Below are 21,092 nucleotides of genomic sequence, written 5' to 3'. Positions count from 1 at the left end.
ATGAACCAAATAAAACTAGAGAAGAATACAATGTCTATAGTGAAAAAATTTACTAGACAGGCTTTGTAGGAGATTAGACACTGTAATTTTTTTCTTTTTTTACTAAGAAAACAGGTTAATTTGTGGGGGGGGGGCTAGACAGTCAACAACAACAAAAATCCCTACTACACAACTGGTCAAATGCCACTAATGATCAACGATTTTCTTGCTATACGCTATAAGCAAGTTATTGTTTATGGCGCGCTCCCTCTCTCTGTCTCTTTCTGAGATGTTTCCAAAATCAAAACTGACTACATGCATTTTTTTTCTTTTTAAGGTAGTTAAAGAAAAAGGAAGTTCACAAAAGCCAGTAAGAATTAGAAAACAGGCTAAGTTCATCTTATTTTCAAAATTGAACAACATGTTGCTGGCTATCTATTACACAGATTGTTGATGCCCTTTTTTCCAATTTTGGTGAGTAATGCTCTCTTTACAAGTTATTTAGAGAGAAGTCAATGGCTTTTTAAGACAGTTGCACATATACTATGCTGAACTTGAAGACACGGCAATAAACACTACTCAAAAGGAAGCATAGAAAGAAAAATGGCTAACAAAAAATGAACAGGAACTCGATGACCTGTGGGACGATATTAAGTTGTCTAATTAATACATGTGTAACTGCAGTCCCAGAAGGAAGAAGAAGACAGAAAAACATTTGAAGAAATAATGGCTGAAAACTTTCCAAATTTACTGAAAAATATAAACCTGGATATCTAAGAGCTCGATGAATTCCAAGAATGATAAACACACACAGAAAAAACTATAACAAGGCACATCATAATCAAATTGCCAAAAATTCAGTGATAAAAGGAAAAATCTTAAAAGCAACATTAAGAAGAAAAAAGACACATACATACAAAGGAAGAAAAAAAAATCATTCCATTAATTTCTCATTTAAAACAATGCAAGCCAGAAGATACTGGAATGACATCTTTAAAACAGAATGAATGAAATTTTTTAAAAACCTGTCAGCCTAGAATTCTATATCTAGTGGAAATATCTTTCAGAAATAAAGGCAAAATAAAGACTTTTTCAGAGAAATAAAAGTTGAGAAAATTAAGCACCAACAGACCCGTGCTTCAAGAAATGTTAGGGGGGGCCGGAGTCAAGATGGCGGCGTAGGCAGACTCTGAACTCACCTCCTCCCGTGGACACAGCCAATTTACAACTACTCGTGGAAAAATTACCCCTGAGACAGAACTGAAAACTGGATAAGAGGAACTCCTGCAACAACGGACAATCCTAACTGGGGTAGAAGAGGCAGAGACTCCCTTCTGGAGAGAAAACGCCGCCTTCACAAGCCACCAGCTTCACGGCCGCCGGGAGCAGCTCACAGGTACGCACCCTCCCTGGAGGCGCGGGGTCCTGACCCGGGAGCGCCCCCGCTGTGGGCATTTTGTGGACCCAGCACAATCGACACCAGCGGCATAATATCTGACTGTGCCTGCTACTAAAGCATTGGGGAGCACCCCCAGAAAACCCGGTTCACAAAGAAACTAAAACTGGCTCTTAAAGGGCCCGCGCACAAACTCACCCGTTCCAGAAAGCATCCTAAAATCACCAGAAAGAAAGGTGCACAGTGCTGGGGTGAAAAGAGACTCACCTAATAGGCCCTGAGTGCATCTCGGTAAGGGGTGAGACCTCTCCAGGGACTGGGACATTGGCGCCGGCCATTGTTGTGGCCTGGTCTGAGCGTGCTGACACAGACGCCATTAGAGTTCTCCCTGAGGCCTGCTAGCCCAGGGTCTGCTCCACCCGCTACAGCACCGATTTAATCCAGCTCAGCCAGGGCAGGCAGCCCACCCTAGAGACTGGCCCCACCCAACAACAAGCCCTCAGGCAACGTGTGGGCCTGCATAGATTGGTGACTGGATTCTCTGCAGCCTGGCAACTGAGCCGACTTGAGTGGGGCAGGGTGTGCACAAGGAGCGGGTGGAGAGTGTGGGGTGGTGGTGGAGAGTGTGGGGTGGTGGCGGAGTGTGTGGGGCTCCCGCCGTGGAGAGACTGGGTCCGCTTGGGGGTCGGGGCGCTCACACGGGGCAGGACTGTGTTGACTGTGTGTGTGGACCTGTGGGCAACAGGGCTTGTCAGCTGCAGAGGACTTGTCCTTCTCAAAGACCCACATAGGAGGTTTGCCCCACCTTCCAAAGCCTGAAACAATTGGGTGCTCCTGTGCCTGAGGCCAGCCCCACCCAGCTGCAATCCTCAGAGAGCTGACAAGAGACCTAATAGGCTAGAGGCTTACAGCAATTGTAAGGCTCTGAGCCTAACAACCTGCCACGCTGGGGGCCTACTCAGTTAAAAGAAATACTGCAACACAAATGTGGTATTAGAACTTACAGCCAACTGTGCTGGGGCTCCCCACACCTGATAAAGAGACTGAAGGGCCCACAACAACTACAAACAGCTGAGCATTACAACAGCTGGCCACGAGCATAACTCAGCCTCCCTGGGCGCCTATAGGGAGAGCTAACAGGCCACAATAGAAGGACACACGTAGCCCACATAGGGGTCACCCCTGGAACATTGAGAACTGAGGGAAGCACACTGGAAACCTCCTAAGGCATCATTTACATAAGGTCCAAGAGCAGGAGATGTAGCTGACCTACCTAATACGTAGACACAAGCACAGGGAAAGAGGCAAAATGAGGAGGCAAAAGAATACATTCCAAGTAAGGGAACAGGACAAAACCCCAGAAAAGGAACTAAGTGAAACAGAAATGAGCAACCTACCCAACAGAGAGTTCAAACTAAGAGTGTTAAGGATGCTCACTGATCTGGGGAGAAGAATAGATGAACTCAGTGAGAATGTCAACAAAGAAATGGAAGATATAAAAAAGAACCAATCAGAAATGAAGAATACAATACTGGAAATGAAAAATTCATTAGAGGGACTCAAAAGCAGAGTAGAGGATACAGAAGAACGGATCTGTGAGCTGGAAGAAAGACTAGAAGAAATTACCGAAGGTGAACAGGTAAAAGAGAAAAGAATTAAAAAGAGTGAGGACAGTCTAAGGGACCTCTGGGACAACATCAAGTGCACTAACATCCGTGTTATAGGTGTCCCGGAAGGAGAAGAGCGAGACAAGGGGGCAGAGAATCTATTTCAAGAAATAATAGATGAAAACTTCCCTAACCTAAGGAAGGAAACAGACATCCAGGTACAGGAAGCACAGAGAGCCCCAAACAAGATAAACCCAAAGAGGCCCACACCAAGACACATCATAATCAAAATGTCCAGAATTAAAGATAAAGAGAGAATCCTAAAAGCCGCAAGAGAATGTCAAGTTACATACAAAGGAAACCCCATAAGGCTATCAGCTGACTTCTCAGCAGAAACCTTACAGGCTAGAAGAGAATGGCACGATATATTTAAAGTGCTAAAAGAAAAAAACTTACAGCCAAGAATACTCTACCCAGCAAGGTTATCATTCAAAATGGAAGGAGAGATCAAAATTTTCCCAGATAAGCAAAAATTAAAGGAGTTTGTCACCAAGAAACCAGTGCTACAAGAAATGTTAAAGGGACTGATTTAAGGGGAAAAGAGAAGACCACAAATAGGAAAAATTATCTATTTCCATGATTAGAACGTAATGGATACAAATGCACAAAAAAGAGGTTAGATATGATATCAAAAACATAAAAGGAGGGAGGAGGGGAGTTAAAGAGTACAGCTTTCAGACAGAGGTCAAACTAAATTGACCATCAATTCTGTATAGAAGAAGTAAGGAACAGAGAAGGACTACTACAACACTGAGGGAAAAAAAAAAAAAAGTTAAAAAATGGCAGTAAGTACATACCTATCAATAGCTACTTTAAACGTCAATGGACTAAATGCTCCAATTAAAAGGCATAGGGTGGCTGACTGGATTAAAAAACAAGACCCATATATATGCTGCATACAAGAGACACACTTCAGACCTAAAGACACTCACAAACTGAAAGTGAAGGAATGGAAAAAGATACTCCACGCAAATGGCAATGAAAAGAAAGCTGGGGTAGCAGTACTCATATCAGACAAAATAGACTTTAAAACAAAAACTGTAAAAAGAGACAAAGAAGGGCATTACATAATGATCAAGGGAACAATCCAACAAGAGGATATAACACTTGTAAATATCTACGCACCCAATGTAGCTGCACCTAAATATATAAAGCAATTATTAACAGACATAAAAAGAGAAATAGACAGTAACACAATAATAGTAGGGGACTTTAACACTCCACTTACACCAACGGATAGATCATCCAAACAGAAGATCAATAAGGAAACATTGGCCTTAAACGACACACTAGAACAGATGGACCTAGTAGATATATACAGAGCATTCCATCCAAAAACCGAAGAATACACGTTCTTTTCAAATGCACATGGAACATTCTCCAGGATTGATCACATATTAGGCCACAAAACAAGTCTCCATAAATTTAAGAGATTGAAATAATACCAAGCATCTTTTCTGACCACAACGGTATGAAACTAGAAATCAACTATAGGAAGAAAATCAGAAAAGCCACAAATACATGGAGATTAAACAAAATGCTACTGAACAACGACGGGGTTAACGAAGAAATCAAAGAGGAAATCAAAAAATACCTGGAGACAAATGAAAATGAAAATACGACATGCCAGAATTTATGGGATACAGCAAAAGCGGTTCTAAGAGGGAAGTTTATAGCGATACAGGCCTATCTCAACAAAAAAGAAAAATCTCAAATAAACAATCTAACAATGCACCTAAAGGAACTGGAAAAAGAAGAACAAACAAAGCCCAAAATCAGTAGAAGAAGGGAAATAATAAAAATCAGAGCAGAAATTAATGAAATAGAGACCAAAAAAACAATAGAAAAAATTAATAAAACCAAGAGCTGGTTCTTTGAAAAGATCAACAAAATTGACAAACCTTTAGCTAGACTCACCAAGAAAAAAAGAGAGAAGGCACAAATAAGTAAAATCAGAAATGAAAGAGGAGAGGTTACAACAGACACCTCAGAAATACAAAAGATTATAAGACAATACTATGAAAAGCTATATGCCAACCAATTTGACAATCTGGAAGAAATGGATAATTCTTAGAATCATACAACCTTCCAAAACTGGATCAAGAAGAAGTACAGAATTTGAATAGACCAATCACCAGTAATGAGATCGAAACAGTAATCAAAAACCTCCCTAAAAATAAAAGTCCAGGACTAGACGGCTCCCCTGGTGAATTCTACCAAACATTCAAAGAAGACTTAATACCTATCCTTCTCAAATACCTATTTCTTCCAAAAAATTGAGGAGGGGGGGAAGCTCCCTAACTCATTCTACGAAGCTGACATTACCCTGATACCAAAACCAGACAAGGACAACACAAAAAAAAAGAAAATTACAGGCCAATATCACTGATGAACATCGATGCGAAAATCCTCAATAAAATACTAGCAAATCGCATACAACAATACGTTAAAAAGATTATACACCATGATCAAATGGGATTTATTCCAGGTATGCAGGGATGGTTTAACATTCGCAAATCAATCAACGTAATACACCACATTAATAAAATGAAGAACAAAAATCACATGATCATCTCAATAGATGCAGAGAAAGCATTTGACAAGATACAGCATCCATTTATGATAAAAACTCTGAATAAAATGGGTATAGAAGGAAAGTATCTCAACATAATAAAGACCATATATGAGAAACCCACAGCTAATATCATCCTCAATGGTGAAAAACTGAAAGCTATCCCTCTAAGAAGAGGAACCAGACAAGGATGCCCACTGTCACCACTCCTATTTAACATAGTACTGGAAGTCCTAGCCAGAGCAATCAGGCAAGAGAAAGAAATAAAAGGGATCCAAATTGGAAAGGAAGAAGTGAAACTGTCACTATTTGCAGATGACATGATTTTATATATAGAAAACCCTAAAGAATCCACCAGAAAACTTTTAGAAGTAATAAACGAATATGGTAAAGTTGCAGGATACAAAATCAACATACAAAAATCAGTTGCATTTCTGTACACTAACAACGAAGTAGAAGAAAGAGAAATTAAGAATACCATCCCATTTACAATTGCAACAAAAAGAATAAAATACCTAGGAATAAACTTAACCAAAGAGGTGAAAGATCTGTACACCGAAAACTATAAAACATTTCTGAAAGAAATTGAAGAAGACACAAAGAAATGGAAAGATATTCTGTGCTCTTGGATTGGAAGAATTAACATAGTTAAGATGTCCATACTTCCTAAAGCCATCTATAGATTCAATGCAATCCCTATCAAAGTTCCAACAACATTTTTCACAGAAATAGAACAAAGAATCCTAAAATTTATATGGAACAACAAAAGACCCCGAATAGCTAAAGGAATCCTGAGAAAAAAGAACAAAGCTGGAGGTATCACACTCCCTGATTTCAAAATATACTACAAAGCTATAGTAACCAAAACAGCATGGTACTGGCACAAAAACAGACACACAGATCAATGGAATAGAATCGAAAGCCCAGAAATAAACCCACACATCTATGGACAGCTAATCTTTGACAAAAGAGCCAAGAACATACAATGGGGAAAAGAAAGTCTCTTCAACAAATGGTGTTGGGAAAACTGGATAGCCACATGCAAAAAAAATGAAAGTAGACCCTTACCTTACACCATACACAAAAATTAACTCCAAATGGATTAAAGACTTGAATGTAAGACCTGAAACTATGAAACTTCTAGAAGAAAACATAGGCAGTACGCTCTTCGACATCGGTCTTAGCAACATCTTTTCAAACACCACATCTGACCGGGCAAGAGAAACAATAGAAAAAATAAACAAATGGGACTACATCAAACTAAAAAGCTTCTGCACAGCAAAGGAAACCATCAACAAAACGAAAAGACAACCTAACAATTGGGAGAAGATATTTGCAAACCATACATCTGATAAGGGCTTAATCTCCAAAATATATAAAGAACTCATGCATCTCGACAACAACAAAACTAACAACCCAATTAAAAAATGGGCAAAAGACCTGAACAGACATTTCTCCAAAGAAGATATACAGATGGTCAACAGACACATGAAAAGATGTTCAAAATCACTAACTATCAGGGAAATGCAAATCAAAACTTCAATGAGATATCACCTCACGCCCCTCAGAATCATATAATTAACAAGACAGGAAACAACATGTGTTGGAGAGGATGTGGAGAGAAGGGAACTCTCACACACTGCTGGTGGGTGTGCAAACTGGTGCAGCCACTATGGAAAACAGTATGGAGATTCCTCAAAAAATCAAGGATAGAACTACCATATGATCCAGCTATTCCACTGTTGGGTATTTATCCAAAGAACTTGAAAACACCAATTTGCAAAGGTACATGCACCCCTGTGTTCATTGCAGCGTTATTCACAATAGCCAACACTTGGAAGCAACCTAAGTGCCCATCAAGGGACGAATGGGTAAAGAAGATGTGGTATGTATACACAATGGAATACTACTCAGCCATAAGAAACGATGAAATCCAGCCATTTGTGACAACGTGGATGGACATTGAGGGTATAATGCAAAGTGAAATAAGTCAGAGGGAGAAGGTCAAATACCGTATGATTTCCTTCATTAAGTAGTAGATAATAAGAACAATAAACAAACACATAGGGACAGAGATTGGATTGGTGGTTACCAGAGGGGAAGGGGGGAGGGAGGAGGGTGAAAGGGATAATTCGGTACATATGTGTGGTGATGGGTTGTAATTAGTATTTTGGTGGTGAACATGATGTAATCTATGCAGAAATAGAAGTACAATGATGTACACCTGAAATTTTTACAATGTTATAAACCAATGTTACTGCAATAAACAAAAAATTAAAAATAAAAAAAAAAAGAAAAGTGAATCAGGTTTTTACACTAGCTAACATACAACTATGATCAATTCCTATGGGAAAAAAGTCTAACAGCTGAATGTGGAAAGATCTATAATGGCCATGAAATAGTGATCACAACTTTAAAATTATTTTTTCTTTTGAGTATTTTCCTGATTTGAGCAATTAAAAATAACTACATGCTGGTATTAACTAATATCTGAAACAGGTAGTTCCTTGAAGGCCAAAAGTTTTGCTGGTCATTGTAATATTTCGAAAAAGTGTATCTATTTTCCACACAGATATTATTTCAAGCCATGTTAAATCTATGCTCTTATCAATAGGACTACATGTCAATTATTTGCTCAGGAGAAGAATCAATTATGCCCTCTTTCTAGATTTATGCTCCATAATTTAGAAGTAATTTGTAAGATATAAATCTTAATAAAATTAATATTGCAAAATATCAAAAAAAAAAAAAAAAGAAAGAAATGTTAAAGGAGATTCTTCATGCTGAAGGAAAATAGTTCCAGGTGAAAACTCAAATCTAAACCAAAAGAAAGAAGAATACCAGAAATGGCCAATTTGTGGGAAAATATAAAATGCTTTTTTCTGAATTTTTAATTTCTTTAGAAGATAATGAATCCCTTCCACTACCCTTTCCCTTTCTTCTTCCTATACAATTCAGTCCTAAAGCCATTAGATTGGGTCAAGCAAAGTAGGCACCCTTGCCAGGGTGAGGGGTGCAGAGGAGCTGTGTTGGCCCAGAGCAGCGTATCAGAACTAGGGCGCATAAAGGAGGGTATCCACTCAATGAAGCAGCCTTGCACAAGGTTTTGGAGCCCCAGACAGGTGAGGAGGGTGTCCCCAAGGAGGAATGGCCCAGAGTGGGAATATTGGAGCCCAGTGGAAAAAAGAAGGCAAATGAGGAAGCATGGCTCACTGTGGGGTATTGAAGCCCAAAGCACGTGGAGGACAAGAAGGGACATCTGCCCAGCACAGGCAGAGAACAAGCAGGGTGAGAAAGGCATTATCCATGTGAAAGGATATCCCAGTGTATGATGTTGGAGGCTGAGAGGGATGATGAAGGTGTCCCTAAGAATGGACAGCCAGAGTGGAATGTCAGAGCCTGAGCAGAACAAGAAGGGTGACCAAGGAAGGGAAACCCTGTGTAAGATACCAGGGGCCAAGTGGGATATGGAGAATGGCTATGTGTGGGGGGATGGCAAGGGGTGACAGAGTCTACACAGTATAAGGAGGGCAACCCCAAAGAGAGGCAGCCTATGCATGGGGTATGAGAGTCTGAGTAGGGTAAGGAGGGCATCTATATAGGAAGGCACTCAGTGCAGGATGTGTTAGCCCAAAGCTAGGAAGGCAACTGCATGGGGGAAAGGCAACTGGCACAGGATGTCAGAGCCCAAGCAGTGTGAGGAGGGCCTCTGCATAAGACTGTGGCCTGGCAAGGGATGGCAAAGCCTGAGCGGGATGAAGAAGGTATTTACACAGGGAGGGGATGGTGGCAGCAACGTGTGTGACTGGTTACACACAGGGGGAGTGATCAAATAAGTACATATATCAAGAATAACGAGAGTAGGGATTCTCACTGTTGCAGAAGGACATTGCAAATATGGAAAGAGAGAAAACTAGAATGAGCCTTATGGTGCTAACTTGGAACTGGAGGTATCCGTGTGCAATTTAGATTTTCAGCATATGGAGGTATAGATAGGGAAATAAATGTGTATATGTGTGTACCTACTTACAGTCTCTAGCTCCATCTACTGAGAAGGCATGAGAGAAGTGACACTGCAATAGCCATGAATACAAGTAGTGCTCAAATCTTGATGTATCCATACAATTTCCATTAAAAAGGATTCAGGGAATCTTGGAGAAATGACTTATCCACGGTAGTGGAAAGTACAAGATGAGCGTGGCACATCATGCTGTGGTATAAAGTAAGAAAGTGCTCAAAGGATGATGGTTACATGTCAAAAGGACACAGATGGTAATTTGAAAAGACTCTCACTGTCCAATTCTGGGACAATATGAGCACCAAAATAAACAGTGATAGTAATAGATTATAACCCATTGAATAAAATAGAAAACCACAAGTCCATACTGATATAAACAAACTGAAAATTTTATGAGGAATGGGAATATTTATATAATTTTAAAGTACTTACACACAAAATGCATATCAATTACAAAGGGGGCAACTGAATAGTGGAGAACCTGGCAGATACCACCAGAATCAGGTGTTCAAAGTGAACATTACAACCATGGGCAAACCCAAATCCTGCGTCACTGATAGGACGCAGTGAGAAGAGTGCAGCATGACGTCTGTGCTATTTCTAACAAAAATGCAAAGCCTGAATGCATTCTTGAGGAAACAGAAAACAAGCTCGAATTGAGAGATATTCTACAATAAAACTGGCCTACTCTTCATGTCAAGGTCATGAAAATTAAAGAAAGACTGAGGAACAGTTGCAGACTGAAGGAGACTAAGGTGACATACAATCGATCATTATGTGTGATTCTGAACTGGATTCTTTTGCATTATTGGGACATCACTGGGACAAGTGTAGAAACCTGAATTGGGTTTGAGGATTTTGATGGTTGACTGTAAGAGAATGACTATGAGAGAATTATACACCAATAATATTCAGGGGTGAGGGGTATCATGTCAGCACCTTACTCTCAAATTGTTCAGGAAAATAAGTTCTTTGTTCTGTACTTGCAACTTTTCTGTGAGTTTGAGATTGTTAAAAATAAAAAATATTTGCTGGATAAGATATAATGGACTATTTAAAGCAAAAATAATGAATTATATTGTAGGGTTTATAAATGCAATAGAAATAAAATGCATAGCAATAATAGCACGAAGCACAGGAGAGGGAAAATGAAAGCGTATTCTTTTTTTTTTATATAATTTTTTTTATTGTGAAATTTTTGTTGTACATTATTGTTCATCAGTCACCATATAAGTGCATCCCTCCACCCCGTGTGCCCACTCCCCACCCACCTAGCCCCTGGTAACCACTAAACAGTTCTATCTGTCCGTGTATTGGTGTATCTTCCACACATGAGTGAAATCATGCACTGTTTGTCTTTCTCTTTCTGGCTTATTTCACTTAACGTTAACACCCTCCAAGTCCATCCATGTTGCTGCAAATGGGACGACTTTGTCTTTTTTTATGGCTGAATAGTATTCCATGGTATATATATACCACATCTTTTTTATCCAATCATCAGTCGAGGGACACTTGCTTCCATGTCTTCACTATAGTGAATAATGCTGCGATGAACATAGGGGTGCATAAGCCTCTTTGGATTGCTGATTTCAGGTTCGTTGGGTAGATACCCAGTAGTGGGATTGCTGGATCATAAGGTATTTCTATTTTTAATTTTTTGAGGAATCTCTGTACTGTTTTCCATAGAGGCTACACCAGTTTGCATCCCACCAGCAGTGGATTAGTGTTCCCATTTCTCCACAACCTCTCCAGCATTTGCTGCTTTTTGTCTTGGTGATTATAGCCATTCTAACGGGTGTAAGATGATATCTTAGTGTGGTTTTGATTTGCATTTCCCTGATGATTAGTGATGTTGAGCATCTTTTCATGTGCCTATTGGCCATCTATATATCTTCTTTGGAGAAGTGTCTGTTCATTTCCTCTGCCCATTTTTTGATTGGGCATTTGATTGCCCATTTTTGTTATTCAGTTGTGTGTGTTCTTTATATATTATGGAGATTAATCCTTCATCAGATATATGGTTTGCAAATATTTTTTCCCAGCTGGTGGGTTCCCTATTCATTTTGATCCTGCTTGCCTTGTAGAAGCTCTTTAATCTGATGAAGTCCCACTTGTTTATTTTTTCTTTTGTTTCCCTTGTCTGAGTAGACATGGAATTCAAAAAGATCCCTTTATGGCTGATGACGAGTAGTGTACTACCTATATTTTCCTCCAGGAGTTTTATAGTTTCAGGTCTCACCTTCAGGTCTTTGATCCATTTTGAGTTAATTTTTGTGTATGGTGAAAGAAGATGGTCTACTTTCATTCTTTTGCAAGTGGCTGTCCAGTTTTCCCAGCATCATTTATTTATTTATTTTGTGTGTGTGTGAGGAAGCTCAGCCCCGAGCTAACATCCATGCCAATCCTCCTCTTTTTGCTGAGAAAGACTGGCCCTGAGCTAACATCTATTGCCAATCCTCCTCCTTTTTTTTTTCCTTTTTCTCCCCAAAGCCCCAGTAGATAGTTGTATGTCATAGTTGCACATCCTGCTAGTTGCTGTATGTGGGACGCCGCCTCAGCATGGCCGGACAAGTGGTGCGTCAGTGTGCACCGGGATCCGAACCCAGGCCACCAGTAGTGGAGCAGACGCACTTAATCACTAAGCCACAGGGCCAGCCCCCCCGCACTATTTATTGAAGAGACTTTCCTTTCTCCACTGTATGTCCTTAGCTCCTTTGTCAAAGATTAGCTGCCCGTAGATATAAGGTTTTATTTCTGGACTTTCAATTCTGTTCCACTGATCTGTGTGTCTGTTTTTGTACCAGTACCATGCTGTTTTAATTACTATTGCTTTGCAGTATGTTTTGAAGTCAGGGATTGTGATGCCTCCAGGCTTGTTCTTCTTTTTCAGGATTGCTTTAGCTATATGGGGTCTTTTGTTGCTCCATATGAACATTAGTATTCTTTGTTCTATTTCTGTGAAGAATGTCCTTGAGATTCTGATTGGGATTGCATTGAATCTGTAGATTGCTTTAGGTAGTATGGACATTTTAACTATGTTTATTCTTCCAATCCAAGTGCATGGAATATTTTTCCATTTCTTTATGTCATCATTGATTTCACTCAATAATGTCTTATAGTTTTCATCATATAGGTCTTTCACTTCCTTGGTTAAATTTACTCCTAGATATTTTATTCTTTTTGTTGCAATTGTAAATGGGATTGTCTTTTTGAGTTCTTTCTGTTAGTCTGTTGTTGATATATAGAAATGCAACTGATTTCTGTAAGTTGATTTTGTACCCTGCCACTTGGCTGTAGTTGTTGATTATTTCTAACAGTTTTCCAATGGATTCTTTAGGGTTTTCTATATATAAGATCATGTCATCTGCAAACAGCGAGAGTTTCACTTCTTCGTTGCCTATTTGGATTCCTTTTATTCCTTTTTCTTGCCTAATTGCTCTGGCCAGAACCTCCAGTACTGTGTTGAATAAGAGTGGCAAGAGTGGGCACCCATGTCTTGTCCCTGTTTTCAGAGGGATGGCTTTCAGTTTTTCCCCATTGAGTATGATGTTCGCTGTGGGTTTGTCATATATGGCCTTTATTATGTTAAGGTACTTTCCTTCTATACCTATTTTGTTGAGAGTTTTTATCATAAACATATGTTGGATCTTGTCAAAAGCCTTCTCTGCATCTATTGAGATGATCATATAGTTTTTATTCCTCTTTTTGTTAATGTGGTGTATCACACTGATTGATTTGCGGATGTTGAACCATCCCTGTTTCCCTGGTATAAATGCCACTTGATCGTGGTGTATGATCTTTTTAATGTATTGCTGTGATCGGTTTGCCAATATTTTGTTGAGGATTTTTGCATCTATGTTCATCAGGGATATCGGTCTGTAGTTTTCCTTCTTAGTATTGTTCTTTGCCTGGCTTTGGTATCAGGGTGATGTTGGCCTCACAGAATGTGTTGGGAAGTGTTCCATCTTCCTCTATTTTTTGGAATAGTTTAAGAAGGATAGGTATTAAGTCTTCTTCAAATGTCTGGTAAAATTCTCCAGAGAAGCCATCTGGTCCTGGACTTTTATTTTTTTGGAGGTTTTTGATTCTTGTTTCAATCTCTTTACTTGTGATTGGTCTATTCAGGTGCTCTATTTCTTCTTGATTCAGTTTTGGGAGGTTGTATGAGTTTAGGAATTTATCCATTTCTTCTATATTGTCCAATTTATTGGCATATAGTTTTTCATAGTCTTCTCTTATAATCTTTTGTATTTCTGTGGTATCTGTTGTAATTTCTCCTTTTTCATTTCTAATTTTATTTATTTGAGCCTTCTCTCTTTTTTTCTTGGTGAGTCTGGCTAAGAGTTTGTCAATTTTGTTTATCTTCTCAAAGAACCAGCTCTTTGTTTCATTGATCCTTTCTACTATTTTTTTAATTTCAATTTCATTTATTTCTGCTCTTATTTTTATTATTTCCCTCCTTCTGCTGACTTTAGGCTTTGTTTGTTCTTCTTTTTCTAATTCTGTTAGGCATAGTTTGAGGTTGCTTATTTGGGCTTTTTCTTGTTTGTTAAGGTGGGCCTGTATTGCTATGAGTTTCCCTCTCAGGACCACTTTTGCTGCATCCCATATGAGTTGGTATGGTGTATTTTCATTTTCATTTGTCTCCAGATATGCTTTGATTTCTCCTTTAATTTCATCAATGATCCATTGGTTGTTTAGTAGCATGTTGTTGAGTCTCCACAGCTTTGTCACTTTCCCGGTTTTTTCCTTATAGTTGATTTCTAACTTCATGGCATTATGGTCTGAAAAGATGCTTGTTATGATTTCAATCTTCTTAAATTTATATAAGCATGCCTTGTTTCCCAACACATGGTCTATTCTTGAGAATGTTCCATGCGCGCTTGAGAAGAATGTGTAATCTGCTGTGTTTGGATGGAGTGCTCTGTATATGTCTATTAAGTCCATCTCATCTAGTTTTTCATTTAGGTCCATTATTTCCTTATTTATTTTCTTTCTGGATGATCTGTCCATTGATGAGAGTGGGGCATTAAGATCTACTATTATTGAGTTGTTGTTAATATCACCTTTTAGATTTGTTACTAGTTGCTTTAGGTACCTTGGTGCTCCTGTATTGGGTGCATATATATTTAAAAGTGATATGTCTTCTTGGTAGAGTGTCCCTTTTATCATTATATATTGCCCCTCTTTGTCTCTCATTACCTGTTTTATCTTGAAGTCAACTTTGTCTGATATAAATATGGAAACACCTGCATTCTTTTGTTTGCCATTAGGTTGGAGTATGGTCTTCCATCCTTTCACTCTGAGCCTATGTTTGTCTTTAGAGCTGAGATGTGTTTCCTGGAGGCAGTATATTGTTGGATCTTGTTTTTTAATCCCTCCCCCTACTCTGTGTCTTTTGATTGGAAAGTTCAGTCCGTTTACATTTAGGGTAATTATTGATATATGGGGGTTTGTTGTTGTTATTTTATCGCTCTTTTTCTGGTTCTTTTGCATTTCTTTTGTTTCTTATCTCACGTGTTTCGGACTACCAATTTAGTTTGGTAGTTCTGTATGGGGGTTCTCTTAGTTTTCTCTTTCTTTATCATGTGTGATTCTGTTCTGATTATTTGATTAGTGGTTACCATGAGGTTTGTATTAAAAAATCTTGTGGATGTGACAGTCTATTTTTTGATGGCCTCTTATTCCCTTAGACTAAGTCGATTCGATCCCTTTCCTCTTCCCCTTCTAAGTTATTGTTGTCACATCTTATTCCTTCTTGTGTTGTGAGTTCGTGTTTAACATGATGAGGTTATATTTATGCTTGGTGCTTACCTTCCCTTGATCTTTGGTTTTATAATTAAGTGTTTGCTAATCTATTTTGATAGAGGACTGCAATTTTTCTGGTTTTGTTGACCTATTTTCCTCCTTGTTCAAAACTTTGAATCCCTTTTCTCTTTTTTCCCTCAGAGATGAGGGCCTTCTTGAGCACTTCTTGTAGTGGGGATCTTGTGGCAATGAACTCTCTTAACTTTTGTTTATCTGGGATAGTTATTATTTCTCCATCATATCTGAAGGATATTTTTGCTGGACAGAGTATTTCTGGCTGAAAGCTTTTATCCTTCAGAATTTTGAATATATCATTCCACTCTCTCCTAGCCTGTAAAGTTACTGTTGAGAAATTGGCTGAGAGCCTGATAGGAAATCCTTTGTATATGTATGTTATTTTTTTTTTTTTTTTTTTGTCTAGCTGCCCTTAATATTTTTTCTTTGTCATTGACTTTTGCCAGCTTTACTACTATATGCCTTGGAGAGGGTCTTTGCCGTGTTGATATATTTAGGAGATCTATTTATTTCATTCACTGGTATTTCCAGCTGCTTCCCCAGGTTTGGGAAGTTCTCAGATATTATTTCTTTGAACAAGTTCTCTGCTCCTTTTTCCCTCTCTTCTCCCTCTGGAATACCTATAATCCTAATGTTGGATTTCCTATTTGAGTTGGATATTTCTCGGAGAGTTTCTTCATTTCTTTTTAGTCTTAGTTCTCTTTCCTCTTCCATCTGGAGCATTTCTGCATTGCTGTCCTCAATATTGCTAATTCTTTCCTCCATATTGTCAGCTCTGATGCTTAAGGCCTCCAGATTTGTCTTTATCTCCTCTATTGTGTTGTTCCTCTCTAAGATTTTTGATTGGTTTTTTTTACAGTTTCAATCTCTTTTGTGAAGAAACTCCTGATTTCATTGAATTGTCTGTCTGTGTTTTCTTGTATTTCATTAAGCTTTTTTATGATGGCTATTTTGAATTCTCTGTCATTAAGGTTATACATTTCTGTGCTTTCCGGGTGGACTTCTGGGTGCTTGTCATTTTCCTTTAGGTCTGGGGATTTAATATATTTTTGCATGGTACCTGTTGGTGTTGGCTTACTTTTCCTCATAGTGAAAATGTATGGTCGCAGTTTCCTCTTGCTGCAGCTGGGTGGGGGTCAAGGGCTGTGTATTCTGGCCTGCCTCAATCTGTGGGCACTCTTGTCGGCCCCTGGCTGATCGGAAGCATGGCTGAGTGGAGGCTGCTGAGGGGGAAGTATGGGAACAGCTGGAGCTGGAGCATGGGAACAGCTGAAACTGGAGCACAGCTAGGCCAAAGCAGCTGAGGCTCAGGTGCAGGTAGGTTGAAGCAGCTGCAGCTGAAGCACCACTGGGCCAAAGAAGCAGGAGTTGGAGCGCTGCTGGGCCAAAGAACCTGGAACTGGAGTGCGCTGGGCTGAAGAAGGAAGAGCCGGAGCACCGCTGGGCCAAAGAAGCTGGAACTGGTGTGCGCTGGGCCAAAGAAGGAAGAGCTGGAGCACCACTGGGCCAAAGAAGCTGGAACTGGAGTGCAGTGGGCCAAAGAAGCTGGAACTGGAGTGCGCTGGGCCAAAGATCTGGAACTGGAGTGCGGTGGGCCAAAGTTGCTGGCACCAAGTCAGCTGGAGCCTGAGCACAGGCCAAGCCGAAGCAGCTGGAGCCGGAGGCAGGGCAGGGCGGTCAAGCCGAAGGAGCTGGGGCCATGGCACGGTGGAGCCAGGGAAGCTGGGGCCATGGCTTGATCCAGCTGGAGCAGCGGGGGCTGTGGCATGGTGGGGCCTGAGCTGCCGCTGCCTGTGGTGTGGGGGCGCAGTCTCGCCCCACTGCTGGTCGGGCCTGGGCACCTGGGGGCCGCTGCCTGCGGGGGTGGGGCACAGTCACGCTGCCCCTGCTGGTGGGGCCCAGGCACCTGGGGCCGCTGCCTCTGGGGATGGGGCTGAGCTGAAGCACAGCTGTACTGAAGCACCAGTCAGGCGGGCCAGGTAGGGGAGGGGAGCTTACTTTTGCCTCCCTGATCTCAGAGGGTTCTCGCCTCACTGTCACTCTCTGCTCTCCTGAGGGGCTAGTTTGTTGAAACTATCCTCACAACAGTTCCGCTCCCTCCATAGGGGGATCCCCTCGGGCTGTGAGGGGTCTTGGAGAGCACTGGTTTTCACGGGGTAAGCTGCCCCTCCCCCTCCTCTGAGAGCTGCATGGTCTCAGTCTCTGAGTCACAGTCCTTGGGGAAGGAAGGGAGCTCCTCTTACTTCCTTCCACTTACTTTGGGGATTCCAGCACCTCAGTCCTCGGGTGTACAGCTGCCTGGGTGCCTCAGCCATCCCCTGTGTTGTGTGAATAGCTTCTGTTGGAATATGAATGTCCTTTTCGTTGTGTCTTAGAGGGGGAGAGTTCAATGGGGGAAGCTCACTCTGCCAGGATGCTGACGTCACCCTGAAAGCATATTATTGTTAGGTTCTTACATTATATGTAAAGTGGTAGAAAATTATTTGAAGGTGTAATCTGTGATAAGTAGAAAATGCATACTGTAAACCCGAGAGCAGCCATTGATAAAGTAAACAAACATTATCCGTCAAAGGCGTAAGAGTTCAAAGACCAAAAACAGCTGTATATGTGTAGGAAGGTGTGTGATATGGCTTAGAAAAACAGCTAAGAATGACGTATTAATAAGACATGAAAAGAGAAATAATTAAGGGAAGAGTGATAGACTGTCTTACATAAAGCTTTAAAATTTCTTCCATGAAAAGACTCTACAGGCAAAATTGAAAGCAAACATCAAGTGTAGGGGAAAAAAATCTCAAATATATTCCAGGCAGATGGTTAATATTATCAATATATAAAGAGCTATTACAAACTGGTAAGAAAATTATAAGAATTCCAATTCAAAAAAGAACAAGACATGAGCAGACAATTTATAAAGAGGAAATAGTGAGCAAAAATATCCTTATCCTAACTCCATGATATACACAAAGTGCAAGATTACATATAAATATAAATATAGACATAGACACAGATATAGATATACACCTTATCCCCAAAAATAACTTGAGCTCAATTCTCCACATTTAGAAAGATGGATTTAATACATGGGATTTTATAATGTAAAGCTGCTGTCAACCAGAATAAGATGATATTTTGCAACACTTCCCCTATTTATCAGGCAGTCCCACAAGCAGAAATTACTTATCTATCAAAATAGGACGGAATATAACCAGTAGTTAGATTTATGGCTTATTTTTCAGAGATTAGTTCAATGAGTTATAAGATATGGATACATGATTCTTGTTTTTATGAATTCACCATCTAGGGAAGAAAGATGATACGTACAGATATTTTAACTAACTAACAGTTGCAATAAGACAAGCCCATTTACATTCCAGAGTGGAGATGTAATGTTAAGATTAAAGGATTAGAGATTAGAGATTAAAAGGTAAGTGCTGGGATATCTAAAATCTGCTGCATCTTAAATGACAACATATGCTTGAAGGAGGAAGAAAAAACATTCCTTTCATTCTTATTTCTACAGCTTTAATTTCTCTATTTTTGATTGTTATATTTGTCTTATAGCCATCCAAATGGATGACCTCCGAAAAACTGAGATAGCCCAAGGTAGTTGTAAAAAATACATTTCTTCAAAATATGGCTTCCATAATTCACGTAAGGTTCATAAAACCACTCTTTAAACAAACATTGTGAAAATAACTAGTTAAACACATGAATTCACACAAACCTATGATACTGCTCTTTCCAGTAACACTGAAATGTCACATTCAGGAACCTCACCTACAAGAGAAACTTCAGAGAGATTTTGTTCAGGAGAAATGGATTTTTCTTCCACCTTGACTTTTAACTTCCTTTTCCATTTTTTCAGTTGAAGTTCATGTTTTAACATTGCCATGAAAATAATTTACAAATCCCATGGCATTGTTGGAAGGGTTAAATGAGATGATATACATAAAGGACAATGCTTGACACAGTGATAGCACCAATTAAACATTATTTATTATCATCATCATTACATAAATTATCACAGCCCACTGCATGTTCAATATTCTCTGAACCACCAAAGTATTATAGATCATTTCCCTTAGTTTTCATTTAACATTGGCACAGGCAGCCACCTTGAAGATGTGGTCCAGCATCCTCTTTTATAGATGAGGAAGCCAAAACCCACAGAGTAAAGGGTCTGTATTTGGGGCATGGAAGGAAGGTGGTTAGCATGGAGATAAAAAAGGAGAGTCAGAAGGAAAGAATTTGGGGACTTTCCTGATTTATCATTACAGGAAGTCCCCATTTTAACTTTTGACACATTCCTGAAAACTGCATAATCAAGAAAAAGCTCTAAGGGTAAATAAATGATTCACACACACACACACATTTCGGTATAATACATATACGTATTAGGGCCTAAGGAAGAGCACACTGGAGAACTAGCACACAGAAGTGTTTCCCCCCTCCCCTCCCAACACACACCTGCCATCCTCACTCAGAATGATTGTGAGGCCAAGAAATCACATAGCTAGAAGAAAACGTCTTCTCTAAACACCCAATTAACTATTTCATACACATCTTTCTTAAGGATCATATTATATTATATTTAATAAACATTATTATATATATTAATATATATCAACTACTGCATGCAAAACATTATGCTCCTTGTATGGGGATGGTTAAGAGAACAATAGTGTCTGCTCTCAGGGATGTTCAGTGCAAGCAGGGTGTAAAAGGGGCTGATTGGTCACGCACAGTTACAGATTTCACCATTAGACAAGCAATGACCAGGCATGGGGGGCCGGGATCACAACACTAGCTTAGTACACAAAGTGGTAGAAAACGCTGGAGGAGCAGTCTAAAACATTATGTGGTACCCAAAGTATAACTGTTTAACTGGCAACGTTGAAAATGTAGTCCACAAAAGGCATGTACTAGAGGACCCCCTACCAGAACACCAGTTCAATACCAGTGGATGATAAACGTCTAGAGAGCAGAACAATGCGTTATGCATCTCAGTATCCTCTGCAGACCCTAGCACTGTTCCAAGCACTATGTGAGTAATCTTTTCACCCTCTCTTGGTACATGTGTAGTATCGCCAGCCTGAACAACTGAACCAACGTGGGGTGGGAGGCAGTGATCTTGCCCTCCACGGGGCAACCACAAAACGTATGGGTTAATTTCTTCCTATTTTTCTCTTTCCTATTTATCCTGACTTTATATTTCACAGAATATTAATAAAACATTACCTACTAAATAATGTAACTACAAAAAATTCCAGCATGTTTCTATGTCTGATCCTAGTAGTCACCGTGAATATTCTAAAACAACATTAAATAATATTATACTAATAGCTTTAGCAAACTAGAGATATTTTTAAGTTTGGAGGAGTTTCCTTGGGTTCTCTGTTTTAATAGCTTTAATTCCTAGTGGGTGTCCTAGTTAAGAATGATCCTTTAAGTTTAACAATTTAGTGATTTAAAAAATAATTTAATATTAACATTGTAATTTATTAAATTGAGTGTTGAAAAATAAACAGTAATTTAATCTTATCTAGAAAAGAATAAATGTATTCAATCTTTATCATTTATTTCTCTATTATAATAACATCAAATAGTTTCTCCTCCATTTAGACATCTACATCCATC

The 21,092-nt window shown here is 39.5% G+C and overlaps 1 protein-coding gene across 1 annotated transcript in view; it reads right to left on the bottom strand.

Annotated features, from left to right (window-relative positions):
* The window catches only part of FBXL13 (F-box and leucine rich repeat protein 13), a 200,511-nt gene that overhangs the window by 172,880 nt on the left and 6,539 nt on the right, over positions 1-21,092 (bottom strand). Inside the window, 1 exon segment of the mRNA XM_058570378.1 lies at positions 19,180-19,340. Coding sequence (XP_058426361.1) covers positions 19,180-19,340 — 161 coding nt within the window.

This window comes from Diceros bicornis, chromosome 3 (genome assembly GCF_020826845.1).
Source record: "Diceros bicornis minor isolate mBicDic1 chromosome 3, mDicBic1.mat.cur, whole genome shotgun sequence".
Taxonomy (NCBI): domain Eukaryota; kingdom Metazoa; phylum Chordata; class Mammalia; order Perissodactyla; family Rhinocerotidae; genus Diceros; species Diceros bicornis.
The sequence above is the reverse complement of the archived record's forward strand: the minus strand, read 5'-3'. Positions and strand labels throughout refer to the sequence as shown.